The sequence below is a fragment of the Gorilla gorilla genome, chromosome 23 (assembly GCF_029281585.2).
Source record: "Gorilla gorilla gorilla isolate KB3781 chromosome 23, NHGRI_mGorGor1-v2.1_pri, whole genome shotgun sequence".
In the NCBI taxonomy this organism is placed as follows: Eukaryota; Metazoa; Chordata; class Mammalia; order Primates; family Hominidae; genus Gorilla; species Gorilla gorilla.
The window spans coordinates 21,295,272-21,322,374 of record NC_086018.1 but is presented as its reverse complement, the minus strand read 5'-3'; the positions used below and the strand labels follow the sequence as shown (position 1 = coordinate 21,322,374).

General features: G+C 50.1%; 1 protein-coding gene across 2 annotated transcripts in view; it reads right to left on the bottom strand.

The window, feature by feature from the left end:
* The window catches only part of SMARCB1 (SWI/SNF related BAF chromatin remodeling complex subunit B1), a 46,784-nt gene that overhangs the window by 1,454 nt on the left and 18,227 nt on the right, over nt 1-27,103 (bottom strand). For both annotated transcript variants that reach the window (XM_019018292.3, XM_004063157.5), the window contains exons 6-7: nt 16,103-16,269; nt 7,641-7,831 (exon numbers count right to left, since the gene is read on the bottom strand). In XM_019018292.3, coding sequence (XP_018873837.2) covers nt 7,641-7,831; nt 16,103-16,269 — 358 coding nt within the window. The remainder of the gene's footprint in view (nt 1-7,640; nt 7,832-16,102; nt 16,270-27,103) is intronic.

The following is a 27,103-nucleotide window of genomic DNA, read 5'->3' as shown; positions in this document are numbered from 1 at the left end:
TTCCTGCATGTTCCACACACTTGCCCCTCAGCCCACCTCTTGGCCAAACAAAACCCCCGAGAGGCTGGTCTGTGCTTAGGATCAGACAGCTGTCTGGCAGGGAGCTGGACTGAAGCCATATCCCCGGACCACACTCTGCCCTGGGTCTCACAAGCACCACCCGAATCTGCCCCGAGGTACCTTCCTCTTGCCAAAAGGACACAGCAGAGGAAGGGGGCAGCAAGGGCAGAGGCTAAACAGGCATGGGGTGGGCACAGGAGTGCTGGGGAGGTGGGAGGGTGGCTGGCTGCCGCCTCTCTGGGCTTTGATTTGCAAGTCTGTGACAGGACACTAAGGAGACCACAGCTGTGGATGCCACAGGGCCCGTGTGCCTCCCACATGCAGTGGCTCCCGTCACCCCTACCTCTGAGAGCAGCTTTGGGTGCTGACAGTGTTTTCCAGTTGAGTGACACCAGACCCCTGGCTTGGCAGAAGGCCTCAGCGTGAGGTCCTAACCATGACTCTCCCACTTCCCCTCCCCTCTCTGTGGTCCTTTCCTTTCTCCTCCACTTGGGCACCTCCACTTGGCTCTCCCTAGGGTCAGTCCCCTGGGAGAAGGACACTCTGCCAGCCTGCGGCCCTGAAAAACACCATGAGCTCTGGGAGGAGCAAGGGCAGGCCGGACTCAGGGGAGGTGCCAGGTGGACACTGATAGAGAGGACAGGTCCCTGCAAACCTCATCTGGAATATGGAAACATTTATTGCTGTGAAGGGCTTTGGAAGGATGACTGTTATTAAAGCAGCCAAAACATCTCCACTGAGGGAGCTTCCTAGGGGCCAGGGACCTTCTCACAGCCTCCCTGTAGCGGGTGCTCAAGGTTGTGGGACCAGCCTGCTTGCAGAGCGAGTCCCGGCTCTGCACATCCACACCAGTGAGCGCACACCCAGCTCCGGTAGCCGTGAGCCCGTTCCAGGTTGGGCTCAGTGCTGCTCTCCTCAGCCTGGGGTCTCAGGGACTGTGGGCACAGCGCAGGGCACTGGCTGCAGCTGGCTCTCCCTGCAGCAGGCCTGACCCCTCATAGCTGAAGCTCAGCCCACCAGGTCCATGCTCATGAGTCCCAGAAGCTCGAGCTCGTATTGGTGACGCAGAGGCAGGGCCAGAGGCAGTGTCGGCACCCCCACCCTCTGGGGCTGACCCATCCTCAGCAGCTCCTGACAGCTGGTCCCTCGCCAGCACCGGGTGGTTTAGCAGTCTAGGGACCGCCCCAGCCTCAGACCCCAAACATCATTCCTCACCGTGAGGGCTCCCAGCAGCCTTCCTTGGAGGGCAGATGTGAAAGGCACCAAACCCACACCGAGGGGAGCAAAACATGTTTTCCTCTTAACTTAAACAAGAGCTGGCGAGTGGGTCCCAGAGGCTCCTTTGTTTACCTCCCCTTGATTCTGGGAAGATTCCACTCCAGTGGGTTTGTTCTAAAGTAAGAAATGCTCGCACCAACCATGTAAGAACGGGCCTAGAGCCAGCACTAGCCTGCCTGGGGTTTTGGGGGCATGTGGGCAGGGAGATGCTGTCCTGAGTTCCAAAGAGTGCTGGGGACCCTGGGAGCCACCCTGCTCCCCACTCCTTCCAGGGAATTCTGGTTCATGGGCTTCGAAGCCGCCAGGGACCCCAGACCTTCCTACCACCCAAAGTGTCCAGGTGGGGACAAAGATACCCAGGCAGGGGATGCTCATGTCTGAGGGACAGAGGGAGCCAGGACTGATGCCGGTCGAGTATCTTGAGGTTTACTTTCAATGTAATCTCACTTTCATGACCTCATGTGATGCAACACACAAGTATTATCCCCAAGTTACAAATGACAAAATACAGACTTCAAGGGAAAACGACCTGTCCACAGCCACTTGACCAGGAAGGGGAGATGCCAAAACTTGGTGTCACCCTTACGTTTGCAATTCACACCTCCGAGGCCGCCAGGAGCCTCAAATGATTTTTACAACGGTGCCAAGTCCACTCAATGGCGGAAGAGCAGTTTTCAACATGGTGCTGGGGCAACATGACTCTGGATTGACAATGGATTCTTAGATATGAAACCAAAAGCACTAGCAACAAACTAAAAAAATATATAAATTACCGGCCGGGTGCAGTGGCTCACACCTGTAATCCTAGCACTTTGGGAGGCCGAGGCGGGCGGATTATGAGGTCAAGAGATGGAGACCATCCTGGCCAACATGGTGAAACCCCGTCTCTACTAAAAATAAAAAATTAGCTGGGTGTGGTGGCAGGTGCCTGTAGTCCCAGCTACTTGGGAGGCTGAGGCAGGAGAATCACTTGAACTCAGGAGGCGGAGGATGCAGTGAGCCAAGATCATAGCACTACACTCCAGCCTGGTGACACAGCGAGACTGTCTCAAAAAAAAAAAAAAAAGATAAATTGGACTACATCAAAATGAAAACTTTTGTGCTTCAAAGAACACTATCAAGAAAGTGAAAAGGCAATCCTCCAAATGGGAGAAAATATCTTCAAATCATGTATCTGATGAGGGACTTCTATGTAGAATATATAAAGAACAATTACAACTCAACAATAAAATAAAACCCAATTAAGAAACTAGCAAAGCACTTTCTCCAAAGAAGATACACAAACAGCCAGAAATACATGCAAAGATGCTCAATATCATCAGTCATTAGAAAAATGCAAATCAAAACCACAATCACTTCACACCTCCTCAGACGGCTACGATCAAAAAGAGAACAGCAAATCCCAGCAGGATCCAGAGAAATGGGAATCGCACGCTTCTGGTGGGGATGCAAAATGGTGCAGCCACTTTGGAAAACAGTCTAGAAATTCTTCAAAATGCTAACCACTGAGTTGTCACGTGACCTAGCAGTTCTACTCCTGGGTATATATCCAAGAAAATTGAAGACAGATGTTCACACAAAAACTCATACACAAATGTTCTCAGCAGCAGTACTCACAATAGCCGAAAAATGGAAACAACCCAAAAGTCAATCTGCTGATGAATGAATAAAATGTGGTATATCCATGCAATGAGATAATATTCAATCATAAAAAAGAATGAAGTCCTGATAAAAGATGCTACAACATGGATAATCCTTGAAAACATTATGCTAAGAAGCCAGTCATAAAAGACCACATATTAGATGGTTCCATTTCTATGAAGTACCTGGAATAGGCAAATCTACAGATAGAAAGTGGATGAGTGGACGCCTAGGGCTGAGAGACAGCGGGGAGGAACGGGACTGCCTGCAGTGGGGTGATGAAAAAGTCCTAAAATTGACAGTGGTGATAGTTACACAGCTCTCTGCATATATCAAAAACCGCTGCACTATATACTCTAAATGTGAATTGTATGGTTTATGAATTATATCACAATAAAGCTGTTAAAAAAACAAACAAAACCTGACATCAGGCCAGGGCTGGCAGGCAGAGCTTCGGAAGGAACCTGAGGCTTACACTCAACTAGCCCAACGTGTCCCTGACATACCCCAGCCTAATTCCTGATGCTGTGCCATCAGAGGGACACTGCCTCTCTGTCCCTCACGCAGGCCCAGCTACCAAGCTCCCTGACCCTTAGTCTCTTTTCATCCCCACCCTGTACGTGTAGGACTGCTGGTGTGCAGAGCCCCCTGGGGCAGACACCCTGCCTGATCCACAGGGCCCACCTTCCTTCTCAAGCACCTGCCTATCCCTGGTCTCCTCTCGGTCCTTCCTGCTGCAGTCCCCCATCAGCACCTGCCCTGGCCATCCTCACCCCAGGTTCTATGCCCCCCACTGCCCTTCCTCATGCCCACAGCCTCTGGTGCTTTCTGTGGCCATGGCACACTGATAGCCATGCACATGAATCTGTCTCCTCTGCCAGACAGGGCACTGTCTCCTCCCGTCCCTGGCCAGGAACACAGGGCTGGCCCGGGGAGGTGCCAGTAACTTTGCAGCATCAGCTCTCCTCAGAGGCTCTGCCTAGCCCAGCCTCCTTCCCCTTGAGCCCTGTCTCCCTCCTTTCGCTGGCCCTTCATCCCACTCCACTGGCTCTAGGACACCTGTGTCACTCTGGTCCCAGTCTGTCCTCTAGGAGCCTAGGGCTTCTGACCAGTTTGTCACATGCCCGTTTCCCCTTCATGCTTGTCTCCTGTCTGTCCCATTGCCAAAGGGAACAGGCTGTTCTCTGCCCTGGTTCCCCTGAGGTGTGGGCATAGTGGCCTTGCGCACACATGTCCTGTGGCCAGCAGCTTGCCCCACTGTACCATGGATCCAATCAATGTCCCCACTGCCGAGGAGGGTATGGAAGTCAGGCACTGAGCTCTGGCTGGGAGAGATGGAGGGACTGGCTCTTGGGGAATCAGCGAGTGCTTCCATTATGGAGTGACCTAGGCCCAGAGCTGAAAACCCTTTTTTTTGAGATGGAGTCTAGCTCTGTCGGGCTGGAGCACAATGGTGCAATCTCAGCTCACTGCAATCTCTGCCTCACGGGTTCAAGCAATTCTCCTGCCTCAGCCTCCCGAGTAGCTGGGATTACGGGTGCCCACCACCACACCTGGCTAATTTTTCTACTTCTAGTAGAGACGGGGTTTTGCCATGTTGGCCTGTCTCTAACTCCTGACCTCAGGTGATCCGCCCACCTCGGCCTCCCAAAGTGCTGGGATTACAGGCGTAAGCCACCATGCCTAGCCTGAAAACTCTTCTTAAGAAGTCATGTGGCCGAGCGCGGTGGCTCACGCCTGTAATCCCAGCACTTTGGGAGGCCGAGACGGGTGGATCACAAGGTCAGGAGATCCAGACCATCCTGGCTAATACGGTGAAACCCCGTCTCTACTAAAAACACAAAAATTAGCTGCGCGTGGTGGCGGGCGCCTGTAGTCCCATCTACTCAGGAGGCTGAGGCAGGAGAATGGCGTGAACCCGGGAGGCAGAGCTTGCAGTGAGCCGAGATCACACCACTGCACTCCAGCCTGGGCGACAGAGCGAGACCCCATCTCAAAACAAAACAAAAAGTCATGTGACACAGCAGTTGCCAAGCTTTCTGTGTGGCAGAGACCAGGCCAGGACTCCTGGTCTAGCTCTCTGTGGGCTGACTGGCCCCTGGACCTGGGGACTCAGTGGCCCAGCCTCCTTTCCCCAGGCAGGGCCAGGCAGGACTGACACTGGTCTCCCTGGGGACAGAGTTAAACGAAGTCCCTCCTAAGATCCCATGGGGTGGGGTGGTACAGTGGGGGGAACACGAGTTGGAGTCAGGGATGACAACCCAACCCTAAGGCCCTGTCCTGTCCTTGCAGCTGTCTTCCAGTGTGGGGACTGGGAAGACACACGCAGCCCTCCTGATGCTAAAAGCCCACTCAGGACACTTCCCAGGTCCCCAGGCAGGCCGCCTCTCCATCTGGCTGCTGTGATAGGGATGTGTGCTCATCTTGGTCCCAGCGGGATGGCCTTTGCCTTTAACCCCAAAGATTTGAAACCTGCACACTCAGCATAAGAGAGAGCAGGGGGCGGGGGGTCTGTGATGCCCCCAGGCCCCGCAACTGGAATGCATTAAGTGGTCGATGAGATAAAGAAGGGGTCCGCCTCTGCCTCTAAGTCCTGACCTGCCACCACCAGGGACTCCCCAGGGGGTCTGCTCTGGAGCCACTCTGCAAACTGCAGAGGGCCCGGAACTTGGAAAGGAATTTAGGCTCAGGTCACCTTCGGGTCAGAGCAGGAGGGATGGTGCCATGGTGGCTGAAAGAAGGCATGTTGCAAGGACCTGTCAAGAGGCCCCGGGGACTTCAGTTCCTGACCCTGGACTGTGGGCACTGGCAGCGGCTGCAGGACTAGGTGAAGGTCAACACCGTAGGGGCTGGATGCTGGGGGCAGCCAGCCTACCACCTGCACCTGCGAGGCCAAGATGAGGGTTCTGACTGGATCAGCCTCTGCGGGAGGAGGTGCTCAGTGTTGATGCGTGCAACATGACTGCCTCCTGGGGCCTCAGAGTCAACTCTGGTGGAGGGAGGCCACCCTTGACTGGCTCTCCGGCCATAGGGCTTGGCTCTGTGCAGGGTGAATGCACGCTACAGCTGCACTCCCAGGCAACACCCCGAGGGAACAGGGAGGCATCAGACACCAGCCCCCCGGCCTCCTCTCTGGGCTGCCCTGTCTGTGAAGCAGAACCATGTGACTGGCAGGGCTGCTGGGGGGCAGGTCACAGGATCTCAGCACCATGGCGCTCAGGCAGGGACTCAGCCGTTTCCCAGGCCCGGGGCCCTTGAGCCCTGTGGGTGGCTCTCATTCCTTCTTCCTTGCTCAGATTTACGGGAAGTCGTAGAAAGCTGTCTCTTGGGATGTCTGGGAAAACAAGTTAGACACAAACCTAACGAGCTCCATTAATTGTCATGGCTTTGCAAAACAGACCTTCCTATTTGTTCCTCATGTAGCATTTTAAGCTGTCATCCCTGAGTGATGACTGCAGATGTGGATGATGATAGTCTGATGAGCAGACTAAATCTGAACATCCTGTTTTGATGTAGGGATGCTTGCTGCACCCCCACCCCATCCCAACACAGAGGACAGGGTGAGGAACCACGGGGCTTCCTAGTCCTAGAGTCCTGCTGAGCCGGGAGAGTTCAACCTCGCTACTTTTTTTTTTTTTTTTTTTTTTTTGGAGACAGGGTCTCGCTCTGTCACCCAGGCTGGAGTGCAGTGGTGTGATCTTGGCTCACTGCAGCCTCGACCTCTTGAGCTCAGGCGATCCTCCCACCTCAGCTTCCTGAGTAGCTGAAACTACAGGCATGTACCAACATGCCCGGCTCATTTTTTCTATTTTTTTTTTTTTGTAGAGGTGGGGTCTCACCATGTTTTTCCCAGGCTGGTCTTGAACTACTGGGTTCTGGTGATCTACCTCAGCTCCCTGAAGTGCTAGGACTGCAGGTGTGAGCCACCGCACTGGGCCCTGACCTCACTTTTAACTCTGAGTCCTACCTCCTGCCAGGAACAGGAGGGCCTCTCCCAGGTCCATCCCCATCCCTACCACAGAGGACACTGGACTGGAATATTCTGTTCACACCTCCACCATCTCAGCCAGCCCAAATGCTGCAGGCAGGGATCAAGGTGACCTGTCTCTATCTTCCAGGGCAGCCAGGATGGGGTCCAGCCCAGCATGGTACTCATCAAATGCTCTCTGACTGACCAAAGGCAGAGATACCACAGTAAGAAGGAGCTGCTAGGGACCCCTGACTCTCAAAAGCTGGGCAGGCCTTTGTGTTTAAGACATAATTCAAGTTCAACAGATGAAGAACCCTGGGCAGGGGTCACCCTGACCAAAATAACAGTCTGGGCAAAAGCAGAGAGAGAGGGTGTGGGGCAGGACGACTGAATGGTGGATGGTGGGGGCAGGCCAGGGCTCCGTGGAGGCAAGGACTTGAGGTTCACCCTGACAGAACTCCAAGTCTTTGCCAGCTATTGTGTTAGGTGCTTCTAACCCTACCTGGCACAGCGGAGCCCTGGAGAGATACACAGGGCAGGAGGAGGACGGAGCAAACACACAGACCCCAGCCAGACTGTGCTGCGAAGCGTGAGAAAGCCTCAAAGGTATCACCGCTCACACAGAGAAGTCTTTTTCTCAAAACAGTTTTGCAGGGAGATGAGGGAGGGAGAGACTCGTGCATGATCCTACCTGAAGGCGTAGGTCTTCTGATGCCAGCTCAGCTGTCCCCGGATGCTGTATGCGATGGTGGTGACAAACTCCCCGCCCAACCCCAGCTCCGAGCACAGCTTCAGGGCAAACTTCTCTGGCGAGTTCTCCTTCTCTGACATGTCCCACTCAAACTGGTCCACCAGGGAAATGTTTCCCACATGGATGTTCAGCTGAGGCAACAACCAAAGGACACAAGTTAGAGCTTTTGCAGCCCAGGGAGGCCGCGAGGAGCGGGGCCCTGCCAGGCCTGGGGTGGGCCCTGCCCACCAGGGTCCACCAGCTGAGAACTGCAGGTGGTCCTTGTCCTTCCAGTTCCCCATCCCCAAAACAAGGCTGACCCCACAACCCTGTCTGCCATGAGGGGCTCTGGCTCAGGGCCCAGCACAGTCACCCTCGAGAGGCCCTGAAGTGACCCCGGGGGCACCTGAGTCCCACCTTACCTTCATCCCATCTCGCCTGTGCCCTGTGCTGGTGGGGACCTTCCTTTCTGCCCTTCGCTCCTGCTGCCATCGGTCTTACGTGACTACACCAGAAAGGCAGGGCTCAGCTAAGGCATCCCTAAGCCCTGTCTTAAGCCAATGTCTATGCCCTTTACAGAGCTTGCCCCTCTCGGAAAACCCTGCCTAGCGTGTTCACAGATGCACCCCACTCTGGGTCAACACGGTGAGGGGACAGGGAAGCCTGCAGGGATCACAGTGCTGGGCCAGCTCCTCCACACTCCCCAGAGGACTCCCTGCAGCACGTGACTCACAGCCAGAGGGCCCAGGCCCTGGGTGTGCTGTCAGGGGTTTTCCACCAGTGGACACCTGGGAAGCCAGCACCCAGCTGAGAGAACACAGACTGTACCCCAGGGGCTCCCACCTACACCCGCCCCCCTGGGGAGGCACCATTTTGACTTCTCACCCCTTGAGTAGGTGTGGCTGTTCTGAATAGGATGGACATTTCGGGGTCCAGGTTCATTCACTCTGCATCATGCTTGCAAGACTCCTCCCATTGGAGTGTGGGGCTGGGGTCATCCCTCACTGCTATCCAGTGCTCCACGGGGCAACCAGGTCACAGTGCACCTGCCCATTCATTGTTGGCCCTTAGCTTTTAAGTCAAGGATCAGGGTGGCCAGCTGCAGGGAAAACTCACCACTGCCTCGGAGTCCAGCCCTTCCGGGGACTTCTGCCTCCTTTTAGAGATTAGGGTACCCCAATCCCCGATCATGTTCATAAAGCCCTGTGCCTCTGAGCCCTGCACATCACCACCCACTTGCTAGAATGGTCTTCCCCTCACCTGGCAGGACCAGCCTCTTCTCAGCATCCTGGTCTAAGCTAAAGTGCCAGCTCCTGAGAGCTCCTCTTCCCATCAGCCCCTTTCCACACCCTTCTCTCCATTTTCTCCCCCTTTGGAGACAGGATGTCACTCTGTCACTCACGCTGGAGTGCAATGGCATGATCATGACTCACTACAGCCTTGAAGTCCTGGGCTCAAGAGACCCTTCCGCCTCAGCCTCCTGAGTAGCTGGAACTATGGACATGCACTACCATGTCTGGCTAATATTTTGTAGAGACAAGGTTTCTACAAGGCCCAGGCAATGTATCAAGTGTTTTGGGCAGAGAAGAGACCCTGTGGTTGAGCCTTCTGTTCCCCGCAGGCTTCCCTGCTGCCTCTCCATGTTGGCCCAGGCTGGCCTCAAGAGATCCTCCCCCGAGAGTCTCCTGAGTAGCTGCGACTATACGTGCGGGCCACCATGCTGGCACCTCTCCTATTTTCTTCACAGTACTTAGGACTGTCTGAAACAATCTGAATCATTTGCCTCCAAGAATTCTAGCACAGGCAGGGTGTATTTGTTCTGGGAATGAAGGAATCCTCACACAGAGGGAGGAAGCCGACGGCAGAGCTACAGCGTCCTGTACACGGCATGCAGCCAGGCAATGGGGGCTGCAGTCGGGCCCCCATGTCCTTTGCTATCTCCACATACGCCCACGCCTGATGATGAATGGAATCGGAGGCACTGGCCCTTCCCAACTGGAATCTAATGCCAAGCAAACCATGTGGGTGCTGGGTCCAGAAAGAACGTGCAGCAGCAGACAGCCCATGGAACCACCCAACAGGACCCCATAGGACCATAGGCACATGGCTCCCACCCAGCAAGCCCTCCCTGCCCTGGGCTCATGGATGGAGTTGCCTGTCCCCTGCCATTCAGTCACTAACACATTCATTTATTCCAAAGTCTAGACTGTGTGTCTACCAAGGAGAGGCACAAGAGAGACAAACATTCAAAAGGCTGTTCTGAGAAAGGTGAGGTGGTACACGTCTGTAGTCTCAGTTACTTGGGAGGCTGAGGTGGGAAGATCACTGGAGCTCAGGTGTTTGAGTCCAGCCTGGGCAACACAGCGAGACTCTGTGTCAAAAAAAAAAAAAAGCTATGCTGGTGGGGGCACTGACAAACACTAAGTAGGTTAAGTGAGCATGTGGTGTGCCAGACAGCACGGGAGTGCCAGGGAGGAAAGGGAGGGAGGGGGAGAAAGTCCAGGCTGGCCTCAGAAGTCAGGAGGCCAGGAAGGCTTCTAGGAAGGTGGCCTTTAGGAAGAAGTGAATGTGCCCAGGGAGCAGGAATGTGGATCCCTGGGGGAGAACAGTCCCAGGTGGGGGACACAGTGATGTAAAAGACTGAGGAGCCAAGGTCTGGTACCTGGATCTGCCCAGTGACGGGAAAAGGGAGGAGATGAGGGTAGCGAGGGACTGTAGCAGAGAGCAGTTAGGGCCCTGAGGCCTTTGGACGGGCTTGGCTTCCACAGAGGGATGTGGGAAGCTTCTGCGGTATTTTGGGCAGACAAGAGACACGGCTGAGCTGCCATGCTGAGACCTCTACTGGAAGGCGGGAAGGGAGGAAGGGAGCCATCTGGCAGTGGCCTTGGTGGGGTAGTGAGGAGTGCTGGACTCCAGGTGGACTCACAGAGCTAAGACGGGGCCAGGACTCCCAAGCAGGTGCACAGCAGGGCCAGGCCCCTGCCCACCTCCCCAGCCCTGACTCACATCTCACCCCATGCACTCTCCGGACGGGGCCTGGACAGTGCCACAGGGTCTGATGGCTCACATTTCAGCAGCACCATGTCCCCAGCTTCCTCCCCTGCCCCCCAACCCCTGCTGGAACTGGGCAAAGCCGACTTGGGCCAGGTGCCCTGGCAAGGGCAGCCAGGCCTGGGCTTTGGTCCCAGCATTGCCAAGAATATCTGGAAGATGCTGCTCCAACCTAAGGCACTCTTTCTGAGGAGAGAGATGGTCCTCACGTGCCATGGCTCCAAAGATTCTTGTTTTCCTTCAGTCATGTTCCAGGATCAAGACAAAGGACGTCCTTACAGAAACACCCAGCTCTGGCCAGGCACAGTGGTTCATGTCTGTAATCCCAGCAGTTCAGGAGGCCAAGGTGGAAGAGTTGCTTGAGCCCAGGAGTTCGAGACCAGCCTGGACAACAAAGTGATACTCCATTTTCTCTTTTTTCTTTTTCTTTTTTTTTTTTTTTGAGACAGAGTCAGTGAGATGGGAAGAGCCTGTTGCCCAGGCTGGAGTGCAGTGGTGCAATCTTGGCTCACTGCAACCTCCGCCTCCGACGTTCAAGCAATTCTCATGCCTCAGCCTCCAGAGTAGCTGGGATTACAGGCACGTGCCACCACGCCCAGCTAATTTTTTATATTTTTAGTAGAGACAGGGTTTCACCATGTTGCCCAGGCTTGTCTCGAACTCCTGAGCTCAGGCAATCTGCCCACCTCAGCTCTCCAAAGTCTTAGGATTACAGGCATGAGCCACGGTGCCCAACCGAGACTCCATTTCCTACAGAAAATTTAAAAATTAGCCAGGCATGGTGGTACGTGCTTATAGTTCCAACTACTCAGGAGGCCAAGATGGGAGGATAACTTGAACCCAGGAGGTCAAGGCTGCAGTGAGCCATGAAAAAAAAAGGAAGGAAGAAAGAAAGAAATACCCAGCTCTTCTGAGTCCGAATTATAGATGGGAAACCCTGGGTGTGACCTTCTATTCCTCATGGGCAAGACAGGACACTGTTCCCAGGGTCACGGTGCCCAGGAGGCCTCTGGCCTGAAAAATGCAGTCTGTCCCACATAACACAGGCTTCCCTGGGCCAGCTGTATCCACCCTGTGACATATGGTCTGACCCAAAGGGCAGAGCAGGACACCTGGCTGGGGACAGTCTCTCAACCTGCCAGCTGCCACCATCCCCCAGGTGGGAATCACAGGTAAGTCAGAGGGTCACTGGGGAAGCCTCTTCTGGTGGGGCAGGGTACAGCCCCAGGAGGATTACAGCTGCTGGGCAACTTCCTGTATGGCTCCTCCGCAGGCCCCGTCAAGACAACAACAATGAAAATGGGCTCAATTCTGAGAAAAACGTAAGGGAAGCAGCCAGTCAGGTTTCATGAGGCCCCTGTGTGTGGCCAATCCCAGTCATTTGGAACCACGTGGCTGGGTGGGTTAGCCCACACAGCCTCATCCTCCACATGTTTATAAGACAAAGAGAAGCACAGAGTGGAGCCCTCAGGGCTGCCCTCCAGAGCCAGCAGACCGTATGCAGGACACAGGCCAGGTGCTTGCTGCCACTCCCATCCCCACCCCACTTCTCTCCTACCATTGTCCCTTCTTTTCCTCCTAGCTGGCCATAATGTGAAACTGAAACAGGTTATGGGAAACAAATTTGTATTCCTCTCAAAAAGGTATTAACAAGTAAAGAGACTGAATCAATAATAAAATCTTCCTGACAAAGAAAAGCCTTAGACCTGATGGCTTCATTGGTGAATTCTACCAAACACTGATTGACTGACTGAGTCAGAGTCTCGCTGTCAGCCAGGCTGGACTGCAGTGGCACCATCTCGGCTCACTGCAACCTCCGCCTCCCGGGCTCAAGCAATTCTCTTGCCTCAGCCTCCTGAGTAGCTGGGATTACAGGTGTGTGCCACCATACCCGGCTAATTTTTGTATTTTTAGTAGAGACGGGGTTTCACCATGTTGGCCAGGTAGTCTCTAACTCCCGACCTCAGGTGATCTGCCCGCCTCGGTCTCCCAAAGTGCTGGGATTACAGGAGTGAGCCACTGCACCCGGCCATCTACCAAACATTTAAATAGGAGCTAACACCAATCCTTCTCAAACTATTCTTTAACTCATTGCCCTGATACCTAAGTCAGACAAAAAATACTACAAGAAAGGAAAGCTACAGACCAACACCCCTTATGAATGTTGATGCAAAAATCCTCAAAAAAATGCTGGCAAACTGGCCGGGCACAGTGGCTCACGCCTATAATCCTTTGGGAGGCCAAGGTAGGCGGATCACCTGTGGTCGGGAGTTCGAGACCAGCCTGGTCAATATGATGAGACCCTGTCTCTACTAAAAGTACAAAATGTAGCCGGGCGTGGTGGCATGCGCCTGTAGTCCCAGCTCCTCCTCGAGAGGCTGAAGCAGGAAAATCGCTTGAATCCAGGAGGTGGAAGTTGCAGTGAGCCAAGATCATGCCACTGCACTCCAGCCTGGGTAACAGAGCGAGACTCTATCTAAAAAAAGAAAAGAAAAGAAAAACTAACAAGTGTCAGTGAGGATGTGGAGAAATTGGAACCCCTGTGCATTGCTGGTAGGAATATAAAAGGGTGCAGCCACTGAGAAAGGCAGTATAGTGGTTCCTCAAAAAACTAAACATGGAATTACCGTACGATCCAGGAATTCCATTTCTAGGTATACACCCAAAAGAAATGAAAGCAGGGGCCAGACACAGGGGCTCACACCTATAATCCCAGCACTTTAGGAGGCCGAGGTGGGCAGATCATTTGAGTTTGGGAGGCTGAGGCGGAGTTTGAGACCAGGCTGGCCAACATGGTGAAACCCCGTCTCTATTAAAAATCCAAAAAAATTAGCTGGGCATGGTGGTGGGCACCAGTAATCACAGCTACTCAGGAAGCTGAAGCAGGAGATTGCTTGAACCTGGGAGGCAGGAGTGCCATGAGCCAAGATCGCACCACTGCACTCCAGCCTGAGCAACAGAGTGAGACTCCATCTAAATGAATGAATGAATGAATAAATGAAAACAGGGACACCAACAGATATCTGCACACCCAGGTTCATAGCAGCATTATTCACAATAGCCAAAATGTGGAAGCAACCCAAGTGTCTGTCCATTTAGGGATGAATAAATAAAAATGTGATAGATCCATACAACAGAATATTATTTAGCCTTAATAAGAAAGGAGGCTGGGCACAGTGGCTCACGCCTGTAATCCCAGCACTTTGGGAGGCTCAGGTGGGCAGATGGCTTGAGCCCAGGAGTTTGAGACCAGCCTGGGCAACATGGCGAAACCCCATCTCTACAACAAAAAATACAAAAAATCAGTTGGGTGTGGTGGAGTGTGCCGGTAGTCCTAGCTTCCCAGCTACTCAGGAGGCTGCACCGGGAGGATCACTTGAGCCCAGGAAGCAGAGGTTGCAGTAAGCCGTAACTGCGCCACTGCACTCCAGCCTGGGCAACAGAGTAAGACCCTGTCTAAAAATAAATACATTTTAAAAAGGGAAGGAAATTCTGACATGGTGCAACATAAATGAACCTTGAAGACATTTTGCTAAGTGAAATAAGCCAGTCACAAAAGGACAAATACTGCATGATTCCCTTATGGAATGTAAATGAGACACCTCGAGTAGTCAAATTCATAGAGACAGAAAGCAGAATGGTGCTTGCCAGGGGCGGGGGGAGGGGGAATGGGGAGTTAGTGTTTGATGTACAGTTTCAGTTTTACATGATGATAGAATTCTGGAGATGGATGGTGGTGATAATTACACAGCCATGGATGTGAATATACTGCCACTGAATTTACACTTAAGTGGTTAAAATGGTAAATTTTACGTTATGAATGTTACCACAATTTTAAAATATTAATCAAGAAAACAAAGTATTGGCCAGGTGTGGTGGCTCATGCCTGTAATCCCAGCACTCTGGGAGGCCGAGGTGGGCAGATCACGAGGTCAGGAGATCGAGACCATCCTGGCTAACACGGTGAAACCCAGTCTCTGCTAAAAAAAAATACAAAAAATTAGCCAGGCGTGGTGGCAAGCACCTGTAGTCCCAGCTACTTGGGAGGCTGAAGTAGGAGAATGGTGTGAACCCAGGAGGCGGAGCTTGCAGTGAGCTGAGATCGCACCACTGCAAGCCAGCCTGGGCGACAGAGTGAGACTGCGACACACACACACACACACACCCCCAAAGTATTTCGGCCAGTGCGGTGGCTCATGCCTGTAATCCCAGCACTTTGGGAGGCTGAGGTGGGTGGATCACCTGAGGTAAGGAGTTTGAGACCAGACTGACAAATATGGTGAAACCCTGTCTCTACTAAAAATACAAAAATTAGCCTGGCATAGTGGTGGGCAACTGTAATCCAAGCTACTCAGGAGGCTGAGACAGGAGAATTGCTTGAACCCGGGAGGTGGAGGTTGCAGTGAGTCGAGATCGTGCCACTGCACTCCAGCCTGGGCGACACAGTGAGACTGTCTTAACTAACTAAATAAGATAAGATATTTAGTTGTTTGCTACTTGGGGGACCACAGAGGAAGTTGCTGGTGATTCCCCCATGTTATTTTCCAAAATCTTAGTAAAGTGCCATGGAGAACCACAGTGGGAAGAAGTGGGCCCAGGCTCCATCTGGTGCACGGGGCAGAGGCGTCCCTCAGTCACAGGAGGCATCCCTCCCGAGGCTCCTCGACCCCAAAGACTATTTTCATGAACCCTTTGTAACATGGCTCTTATTTTTATACATCAATGTTTTCCTAAAATGGAAGCCAAAGGCACAGCATCAGATCTAACCAAACCACTGACCTTTTTAGGGTCATCACATGTGCCAATTTCACCTACTTCTCATATCTTCCTATTTTCAAAGCTCCCCTCACCCTCAAGGCATAGTCTGGCAGTGGTGGCTCAGCACAGCAAGGATTATGCTATAGGCTCCGCAGGGTGCAGGCCTGCGCCCAGTCGCCAGCCTCACCATTTCTCAACTGGCCAGTTTGCAACTTCCGCAGGTGATCTCAGCTCTCCACGTGCCCACCTCTTCACCTGTAATATGGCCGCTAAGGCAGCATCTTATTGGGTTACTAGGCCACCCTGGAGCACTCAGCCTGGCCCAGCCAATCAGCTGCCTTCACCTCCTCTAGACCTCCGGGCTTTGCTCAGAGCCTGGCAGTGCCTCAGAGACACCCCCTGAATGTGTCCAGAATGTAACACTTTACTATGAGAACTCAGCCTATGCCCTTCCTGGGGGATTGCAGGGAGCAAAGCCAGGTGTTATGACTTTCCAGATGATATGGAATCCAAAGACGGGCTTCTGCTGAGGCCTTGGTGTACCCTCAGTGCTCCATGATGACACCCACCCTGAGGGCCAGGAAGGCTCCAGCGCTGGGTGAGAAGTCACCTACCTTGATGATGACGCGCTGGTCTGACTGGTCCTCCAGGATGCTGTCCGTGGGGTAGGACTCGATCTGCTGTCTGATGGCAGAGGCGATGGCTGGCACAAATGTCAGTGGGTTCAAATCCAGATCATCACAGAGGATTTCTGAAAACATCTCAGGCGTCATCAACTTCTCTGAAATCAGGAGAGGGAAGGGATGCCAAGAGATTGCACCATGCTTGGGCACAGACTGGCCTCCCTCACCCCTTCTTCTTTGAAGCCAAACATCTCCGGATGCAGGAGAGGACAACCAGGGCACTGAGGGTGGCCTTCCTGGAAACTGGGAGTGGAAGGAGGAAGCACATGACTAGCAGGCCCCCAGCCCTCATCCTGCACAGACCTCCTGCTCCATGCCCTGGGGGTGGTCATGGCCATAAACACTCCCCTCATTCCACTCATAGCTGGGTGGCCGCGTGAGATTATCCCAACTAATGAGATGATCCGGGTGAGGCCAGCAAAGGCACATCAAAGCTCGCGTGCCATCTCTCTACTCCCCTCTGTGCTGAACTGGTGGCAGACGTGATGGCACAGAGGCTGGCCCAATACCAGGCCTCATGTGAGCAAAACAAACTGTGCCAAGCCACAGCGATTTCCAGGCCTGTGACTGCAGTAGCAGCAGCAGGGCCTCAACAAGGTCACAAGTGTGGAGGTCCCTACAGATCCCGGATCCTGGAAAAGGAATTGTACCAGATGGGAGCTCACAGGGACCATCTGTTGCCAGCCAGACCTCAGCAAGGTCCTCTCAGTCAACATTCTCTCCCTGCTCCGCCCAGACCTTACTGACAAGACGCCTTGCAGGAATAAGCTGAAAAAGCCAAGAAAAATTCCCTCAGAGCAGACAGTAGGATTCCATCATCAAGAAGCAGGTCGGCCTAACAGACCACAGCCCCAATATTTCCTCCCTGCCCTAAAGACACACTGGAGACCAGCATCCTAACAGCCCGCGGGGCAGCAACAGCAGGAACCTCAGGTGCACGGGGTAAACACCCAGTGAATACACTGCCCAGAGCATTTTAAAATTAAACTTTTTAAGTAATTGTAGATTCATGTACAGATGCAAGAAACAACACAGAGAAATTCCATGCACACTGCGCCCAGTTTCCTCCAAAAAAGACAAGATACAGGACTGTATCTGTATCCAGTGATTCATCCAGACTGTCACTTCCTTTTACTGCCAAGTGACATTCTGTGGTACGAAGGGGCCTTACTTTAACTATTCACTCACTGAAGGCTATCTAGATCATTTCCAGTTTCCCGCTATTATAAATAAAGCTGCTATGAACATCCATGTGTAGGCTATTGTATAAACGTCTTCATTTCTCCAGGATAAATGCTCAGGTACACTGGTTGCATGTTTAGTTTTTTTTGTTTGTTTTTTTTGAGACGGAGTCTCGCTCTGTCGCCCAGGATGGAGTGCAGTGGCGCTATATCAGCTCACTGCAACCTCCGCCTCCCGGGTTCACGCCATTCTCCTGCCTCAGCCTCCCGAGTAGCTGGGACTACAAGCAGCCACCACCACGCCCAGCTAATTTTTTGTATTTTTAGAAGAGACGGGGTTTCACCGTGTTAACCAGGATGGTCTCGATCTCCTGACCTCGTGATCCGCCCGCCTCGGCCTCCCAAAGTGCTGGGATTACAGGTGTGAGCCACCGCGCCTGGCCGCATGTTTAGTTTTTAACAGAAATTGCCAAACTGTTTTCTAGGGCAGTTTTCCAGCCACTTTACATTCCCATCAGCAGCTTGTGAGTGACCCAGTTCCTCCACATCCTCGCCAGCATCTGATGCTGTCACCACTTTTTAAAGATGTGGAATAACAGTGTAATTTTAATCTGCATTTCCCTAAGGCTAACAATGTGGAAAAGCTTTTCAATGTTTATTTGCCACCTGTATAACTTCTTTAGTGAAGTTTCTCTTCGTGTCTTTTGCCCTTCTTTTTTTTTTTTTTGAGACGGAGTTTTGCTCGTTGCCCAGGCTGGAGCGCAACGGCGTGATCTTGGCTCACAGCAACCTCGGCCTCCTGGGTTCAAGTGATTCTCCTGACTCAGCCTCCCGGGTTCAAGTGATTCTCCTGACTCAGCCTCCCAAGTAGCTGGAATTACAGGTATGCGCCACCATGCCCGGCTAATTTTGTATTTTTAGTAGAGACAAGGTTTCTCCACGTTGGTCAAGCTGGTCTCAAACTCCTGACCTCAGGTGATCCGCCCACCTCAGCCTCCCAAAGTGCTGGGATTACAGGCGTGAGCCACTGTGCCCGGCCTTTTTTGTTGTTGTTGCTTTTTTGGGACAGAGTTTCACTCTTGTTGCCCAGGATGGATTGCAACAGCGTGATCTCAGCTCACAGCAACCTCTGCCTCCCAGGTTCAAGCGATTCTCCCGCCTCAGCCGCCCTAGTAGCTGGGGTTACAGGCATGCGCCACCACGCCCAGCTAATTGTGTATTTTTAGTAGAGACGAGGTTTCTCCATCTTGGTCAGGCAGGTCTCGAACTCGTGATCTCAGGTGATCCGCCCACCTCAGCCTCCCGAAGTGCTAGGACTACAGACGTAAGCCAGTGTGCCAGCCTACTTGCCTATGATTGTCTAATTGCTCCAGCGCCATTTTGTTGAATGAGGTCTTTCCTCCATTGAATCACATTTGCATCTTTGTAAAAATCAGGAGGGCACGTTTGTGTGGGTCTGTTTCTGGATTCTCAATTCTGTTCCATCACGGTATGTCACTCCACCATTACCACACAGCCTTGATTATCGTAGCTATATAGTAAGCCTTGAGATTGGGTAGAATGATTACTCCCACTTTACTGTTTTTCAAAATTGCTGGGCGGGTGTGGTGGCTCATGCCTGTAATCCCAGCACTTTGGGAGGCTGAGACAGGCAGACTGCCTGAGCTCAGGAGTTTGAGACCAACCTGGCCAACATGATAAAACCCTGTCTCTACTAAAAATACAAAAATTAGCCAGGCATGGTGGCGGGCACCTGTAATCCCACCTACTCGGGAGGCTAAGGCAGGAGAAACGCTTGAAACCGGAAGGTGGAGGTTACAGTGAGCAGAGATCATGCCACTGCACTCCAGCCTGGGCAAAAGAGCAAAACTCCGTCTCAAAAAATAATAATAATAATAATAATAAATAAATTGCTTTAGCTATTTTAGTTTCTTTGCCTTTCCATATAAATCTTAGAACAATCTTATCTACAAAAAAATCTTGCTGGGATTTTCACAGAAATTGCATTAAATCTGTATATCAATTTGGGGAAAACTGACATCATCTTGAGTCTTTTAATCCATGAATATGATACGTCTACTTATTTAGGTCTTCTTTAATTACTTTCATCAGTGTTTTATAGTTTTTGGTATATAAGTCCTGTAAATGTTTTGTTGGATTTATACCTAAGTATTCCTTTTTTTATTGAGTGATGATAAATGGTAATGTATTTTTAATTTGTGTCTAGGTACTCATTAATGGTATATAGAAATAAAATGGATTTCTGCATATTTACCTTGTATCCCTTGTATCTTGTGACCTTGGGGAATTCAGTTATTAGTTCTCCAAGTTTTCTGTAGATCCCTTGGGATTTTCTACATGGACAATCATGTCATCTGCAAATAGGATTTTATTTCTTCCTTTCCAATCTACACGTCTTTTATTTCCTTTTCTCAGCTTACTGGATTAGCTAGAACTTCCAACACTATGTTGAATAAGAATAGTGACAGCAGACATATTTGGCTTGTTCCTGGTCTCTGGCAGAAAGCATGCAACCTTTCACTATTAAATGTTAGCAACAGGAGGCCAGGCTCTGTGGCTCACGCCTATAATCCCAGCACTTTGGGAGGCCGAGGCGGGTGGATCACATGGTCAGGAGATCGAGCCATTCCTGGCTAACACTGTGAAACCCCGTCTCTACTAAAAATACAAAAAGTTAGCTGGGTGTGGTAGCAGGGCACCTGTAGTCCCAGCTATCAGAGAGGCTGAGGCAGGAGAATGGTGTGAATCAAGGAGGCAGAGCTTGCAGTGAGCTGAGATCATGCCACTGCACTCCAGCCTAGACGACAGAGCAATACTCCGTCTAAAAAAAAAAAAAAAAAAAAAAGCAACAGGACTTTTTGTGCTGAATAGATGCTCTTTACTAAATGGAGGAAGTTTCCTGCTATTATTTTTCTGAGCATTTTTATCATCAGGTGTTGAGTTCTACAAAATGCTTTTTCTGTATCAACTGATCTGATCCTGTGATTTTTCTTCATTAGTGTGTTAATATGGTGGATTACATTGATTGAGCTTCAAATATTTACCCAGCCTTCCATCCCTGCAATAAATCCCACTTGGTCACAGTATATAATTATTTCTATATATTGCTGAATTCTATTGCCCAATATTTTGCTAAGGATTTTGCATCTTTAGTCCTAAAGGATATTGGTCTGTATTTTTCTTTTTTTGGTACTGTCTTTAGGTTTGGTATCTAGGTAATACGAGCTTTATGAAATTGATCAGGAAGTGCGTTCTCCTCTTCCATTCTCTGGAAGAGATTGTGTAGAATTGGTGTTAATTCATTCGTCAACATTTGATAGATAGAATTCTCCAGTGAAATCATATGGGCCCAGAGATTTTTTTTGGGGGGGGGGGAGAATTGTTTTCCTTTTTAAAAATAATGTTTTATATTAAAATTTAATTAGAGATTGGATCCTGCTATGTAGCCCAGGCTGGTCTTGAACTCCTGGCCTCAAGTAATCCTCCCACCTCAGCCTCCCAAAGAGCTGGGATTACAGGTAAGAGCCACTGTGCCTGGCCATTTTTTGGGGTTTTTAAATTACAAATTCTGTTTCCTTAATAGTTATAGGGCAACTCAAATTCTCTATTTGATATTGGATGAGTTGTGGTACTTTGTGTTTTCCAAGAAATTAATCCATTTTGTGTAAGCTGTCAAACTTATAGATATAGAATTGTTTGCAGTATTCCTTTTGATATCTGCAGGGTCTGTGGTGACATCCCATTTCATTCCTGATATTGATAACTTACATTCTTTTTGTCAGCCTTGCTAGAGATTGCCAGTTTTATTAATTTTTCAAAAAACCAGCTAGTTTTCATTAATTTTCTCTATTGTTTGATTTCTGTTTTCAATGTCATTGATTTCTGCTCTTCAAATGTCCTTCCTTCTGCTTCCTTTGGTTTTGTTTCTCTTGGTTCTTGAGATTAGAGCTTAGATTATCGACTTGAGGAAAGCTTTTCCTGTTTTCTAATGTACGCACTGGTGCTACAGATAATCTGCATTGCACTGTTTAGCTTTATCCCACAAATTCTGATATGCTGCATTTTCATTTAGGTCTGTGTATGTTTTTAAATTTCCCTACAGACTTCCTCTTTGAACCACAGATTATTTAGAAGTCTGTTATTTAGCTTACAAGTATTTGAGTCAATTGTGGTTGGAGAACACACTCTGTATGGTTTCAATTCTTTAAATTTGTTAAAACTTGTTTTATGATCCATTATATGGATTATACGGTATATGTTGCACAGGCACTTGAAAAGAATGTGCATTCGGCTGTGCTGGAGTGTTCTATAAATGCTAATCGGATTCTGTTGGTCGATAGTGTTTTTGATCTTACATCGTTTTGCTGATTTTCCGTCCAGTTCCATCGGTTGTTGAGAGAGGAATGCTGAGGTCTCCAATGATTGTGAATTTGTTTATTTCTCCTTTTGGTTCTATCTGATTTCTCTCTGATACTGTTTCACATATTTTCCAGCTCTGTCATTTGCTGCATACATATTTAGGATTGCTATGTCTTCTTGATGAACTTATCTTTTTACCATTATTTAATGTCCTTCTCTGTCTCTGGTCATTTTCTTTGAAGTCTGCCTTACTGATACTAACATTGTCACTCCTGCTTTCCTTTGATTAATGTTTTATCTTTATCCATCTTTTTTTTTTTTTTTTTTTTTGAGACACAGTCTGGCTCTGTCGCCCAGGCTGGAGTGCAATGGTGTCATCTCAGCTCAACACAACCTCCACCTCCCGGGTTCAAGCAATCATCCCTGCCACAGCTTCCCGTTCCTGAGTAGCTGGGATTACAGGCGCCCGCCACCACACCCAGCTAATTTTTGTATTTTTAGTAGAGACAGGGTTTTGCCATGTTAGCCAGGCTGGTCTTGAACTCCTGACCTCAGGTGATCCGCCTGCCTCGGCCTCCCAAAATGCTGCGATTACAGGCATAAGCCACCGTGCCCAGCCTTAAAGCCTTAAATCTTTCCACATACCTTTAGAACCATATCAGATACTGTTACAATTTTTGCTTCAACTGTCAAACATAATTTGTTAAACCCAAGAGGAGAGGAAAGTCTATTTTATTTATCTACATTTTTGCTTATCATGCTTTCTTTTGTTCCTTCCTGATGTCCCAATGTTTCTTCTTTAATCATTTTCTTTCTTTCTTTTTTTTTTTTTTTTTTGAGACAGAGTCTTGCTCTGTTGCCCAGGCTGGAGTGCAGTGGCGTGATCTCGGCTCACTGCAACCTCCGCCTCCCAGGTTCAAGTGACTCTTCTGCCTCAGCCTCCTGAGTAGCTGGGACTACAGGCGTGCGCCACCATGCCTGGCTAATTGTTTTTGTATTTTTAGTAGAGACGGGGTTTCACCATATTGTTCAGGCTGGTCTCAAACTCCTGACCTTCTGATCCGCCTGCCTCGGCCTCCCAAAGTGCTGGGATTGCAGGTGGAAGCCACCACGCCGGCAATCATTTCCTTTCTTTTAGCCACTCTTTTAGGGAAGGTCTGCAGGGGATAGTTTACTTTTTCTTTTTTTTTTTTTTTTTTTTTTTTGAGTTGGAGTCTCGCTCTGTCACCCAGGCTGGAGTGCAATGGCGTGATCTCTGCTCACTGCAACGTCTGCCTCCCGGGTTCAAGTGATTCTCCTGCCTCAGCCTCCCAAGTAGCTGGGATTATATGCATGCGCCACCACGCCCAGCTAATTGTTTTTGTATTTTTAGTAGAGATGGGGTTTCACCATGTTGGTCAGGCTGGCCTCCAATTCCTGACCTCGTGATCCGCCCGCCTTGGCCTCCCAAAGTGCTGGGATTACAGGCGTGAGCCACCCCACCCAGCACTTAGTTTTCTTTCATCTAAGAATGTCTTGACTAAGAATGTCCAATATCGTTCATTCCTGAACAATATTGTCACTGGGTACAGGATTCTAGATTAACAGTTCTTTTCTTTCAGTACTTGAAAAATATCATGCCACTTGCTCTAGCATCCAGTTTCTCATGAGAAATCTACCATCATTCGGCCGGGCGTGGTGGTTCATGCCTATAATCCCAGCACTTTGGGAGGGCAAGGCGGGCGGATCACGAGGTCAGGAGATCGAGACCATCCTGGCTAACACGGTGAAACTCCATCTCTACTAAAAAATACAAAAAATTGGCCGGGCGCAGTGGCTCACGCCTGTAATCCCAGCATTTTGGGAGGCCAAGGTGGGTGGATCACCTGAGGTGGGGAGTTCAAGGCCAGCCTGACCAACATGGAGAAACCCCTCTCTACTAAAAATACAAAAATTAACCGGGAATGGTGGCACATGCCTGTAATCCCAGATACTCAGGAGGCTGAGGCAGGAGAATCACTTGAACCCGAGAGGTGGAGGTTGTGGTGAGCTGAGACTGTGCCACTGCACTCCAGCCTGGGCAACAAGAGCGGAAACTCCGTCTCAAAAAAAAAAAAAAAAAGAATGTCCAATATCGTTCATTCCTGAACGATACTGTCACTGGGTACAGGATTCTAGATTAACAGTTCTTTTCTTTCAGTACTTGAAAAATATCCTGCCACTTGCTCTAGCGTCCAGTTTCTCATGAGAAATCTACCATCATTTGGCCGGGCGCGGTGGCTCACGCCTGTAATCCCAGCACTTTGGGTGGCCGAGGCGGGCAGATCACGAGCTCAGGAGATCGAGACCATCCTGGCTAACACGGTGAAACCCCGTCTCTACTAAAAAATACAAAAAATTGGCCAGGCGCCGTGGCTCACACCTGTAATCCCAACACTTTGGGAGGCCGAGGTGGGCGGATCACGAGGTCGGGAGATCGAGACCATCCTGGCTAACACGGTGAAACCCTGTCTCTGCTAAAAAATACAAAAAATTAGCTGGGCATGGCGGCGGGCACCTGTAGTCCCAGCTGCTCGGGAGGCTGAGGCAGGAGAATGGCATGAACCTGGGAGGCGGAGCTTGCAGTGAGCCGAAATTGTGCCACTGCACTCCAGAGTGGGCGACAAAGAGAGACTCCGTTTCAAAAAAAAAAAAAAAAATACAAAAAATTAGCCGGGCCTGGTGGTAGGCGCCTGTAGTCCCAGCTACTCGGGAGGCTGAGGCAGGAGAATGGCATGAACCTGGGAGGCGGAGCTTGCAGTGAGCCAAGATCGCACCACTGCACTCCAGCCTGAGCGACAGACTCCGTCTCAAAAAAAAATAAAAAAAAAAAATTAGCCGGCTGTGGTGGTGGGCACCTGTAGTCCCAGCTACTCGGGAGACTGAGGCAGGAGAATGGCGTGAACCCAGGAGGCGGAGCTTGCAGTGAGCCGAGATCGTGCCACTGCACTCCAGCCTGGGAGACAGAGCAAGACTCCATCTCAAAAAAAAAAAGAAAAAAAAAGAAATCTACCACCATTCTTATTGTCTTTTCCCTACAGGTAAGTTGTCCTTTTTCTCTGATTGCTCTCAAGATTTTTTTCTTTGTGTTGAGTTTCCAGAAGTTTAATTATGATGTGTCTTGGCATGGATTGCTTTGGGTTAATCATGTTGGGCTTCACTTGGCTTCCTGAATCTATCATTTGATTTTTTTTTTAACTTTAAAAAAAATGTTTTTGAGACGGGGTCTCACTCTGTTGCCCAGGCTGGAGTGCAGTGGCTCAATCACGGCTCACTGAAGCCTCAACCTCCTGGGCTCAAGCTATCCTCCCACCTCAGCCTCCCAAGTAGCTGAGATCACAGGCACGTGCTACCACATCTGGTGAATTTTTGTAGAAATAGGGTTTCACCGTGTCACCCAGGCTGGTCTTGAACTCCCGGGGTAAAGTGATCTGCCCGCCTCAGCCTCAGGCGTGAGCAACTGTGCTCAGCCTCATTTAATTTTTTAGAGCCCAAAACAAGCATGTGGATATAAATCTCTAAAAACTTGCCTTCTGTAGCCAAGTGTAGACACTCAGGGCCCTAATCACTCCTTTGCCTGTGTGCCAAGACAGATTCCAAACCTCTTCCTGAGGGGATCCCCTTGTTCCCCTTCTGGGTGAAGATGGCATCTATGTCCACATGTGTTCTGGTTAGGCAACTCATCTTTTCTGGAGGATTTTAATACTTCCCTCCCTCAGCAGGCTGTTAAGGCAGGTGACACCATACATCACCAGTGATTCAGAGAAGCACTACTTCAAGTCCTTTTCGGAGAAAATAACCTCAAACTCATCACAACACCTACCAGAAACCTGAGAAAAATCCTGATTCCTTTTTTTTTTGAGATGGAGTCTCACTCTGTCACCCAGGTTGAAGTGCAATGCCACAATCTCAGCTAACTGCAACCTCTGCCTCCCAGGTTCAAGCGATTCTTGTGCCTCGGCCTCCCAGGTTGCTGGGACCACAGGTGTGCCACCACACCTGACTAATTTTTATATTTTTAGTAGAGATGGGGTTTCGCCATGATGGCCAGGCTGGTCTCAAACTCCTGGCCTCAAGTGATCCTCTCACCTCACCCTCCCAAAGTGCTGGGATTACAGGCGTGAGCCACCACGCCTGGCCAATCCTGATTCTGAAGGTGGCCTGAACATACACTTCATTTGTGCTACTCAAGTACTGCTACTTCACATATTTAATCCCTCTGTGATAAAGACTCTCATGCCCACCTTTAAGATGATCTGAAATTTCAAAGCAAATCAATAACAATTTTGGCATGGCATCTAACCACCAATTAAGAATCACAGCTCTTACAAATGCCAAATACCACCCAGAGCTGAGGAAGAGTTCGCAGAACAACACTATTTTGGTTCTCCACTGGTTAAGACTTTGTTCTAAATTACTTTCAGTGGGCATCATATTTTACATTAGAACTCCTAGGAGGAACAGCCCAGTGAAACTCACTGTGGAGTTCATGGACGATCCTGGTCTTCCTTACTATACTGTGCCCTCTTCCCGAGGGCTGTAGGAAATCTCAGATTCCAGGACCACGTGTGATTCTACTTCTTCAGAGCCACAGGCTGCTGCTAACCTTGACCACACTGAGTATGCAAATGATTTTCACGTCTCATTCTGCCTGGTTCTAAAAAGGCCCAGAGCCACGCCCAACTCCCAGCAATGTTCACCAAATAAAAGCTGAGTACGAGCTCCCTCTTCAACTTGAACATTTCCTCTTTGTCCAGTTTTTCCTAACCACTCCGTTTTCATTTGCTTTAGTCTTTTGGGCCCAGTGTACTTATGGTAAGCTTCCTTGCATCCTTTCTGGAACAGGGCGGGGGTATAAACAAACCAGAACTTTCTATGTGTTGCCCAAAGAAAGGTAACGAGACAGAGCACAGACTGATCCAATTTGAACAACTAAGTTCCTATGCTGGGCTAGATTCTATGTTAAGAGAAACAGCAGCCAGGCGCGGTGGCTCATGCCTGTAATCCCAGCACTTTGGGAGGCCAAGGCGGGCGGATCACCTGAGGTCAGGAGTTTGAGACCAGCTTGACCAATATGGTGAAATCCCATCTCCACTAAAAATACAAAATTAGCCAGGCATGGAGACGCATGCCTGTAATCCCAGCTACTCGGGAGGCTGAGGCAGGAGAATCACTTGAACCTGGGAGGCGGAAGTTGTGGTGAGCTGAGATCACGCCATTGCATACCAGCTTGGGCAACAAGAGTGAAACTCCATCTCAAAAAAAAAAGAAGAAAAACGGCAATGAAAAACAAGGCCCCTGACCTTAAAGGGTTGAAATGGAGAGGGAGAGAAAAGAATTAACAAATAACTAT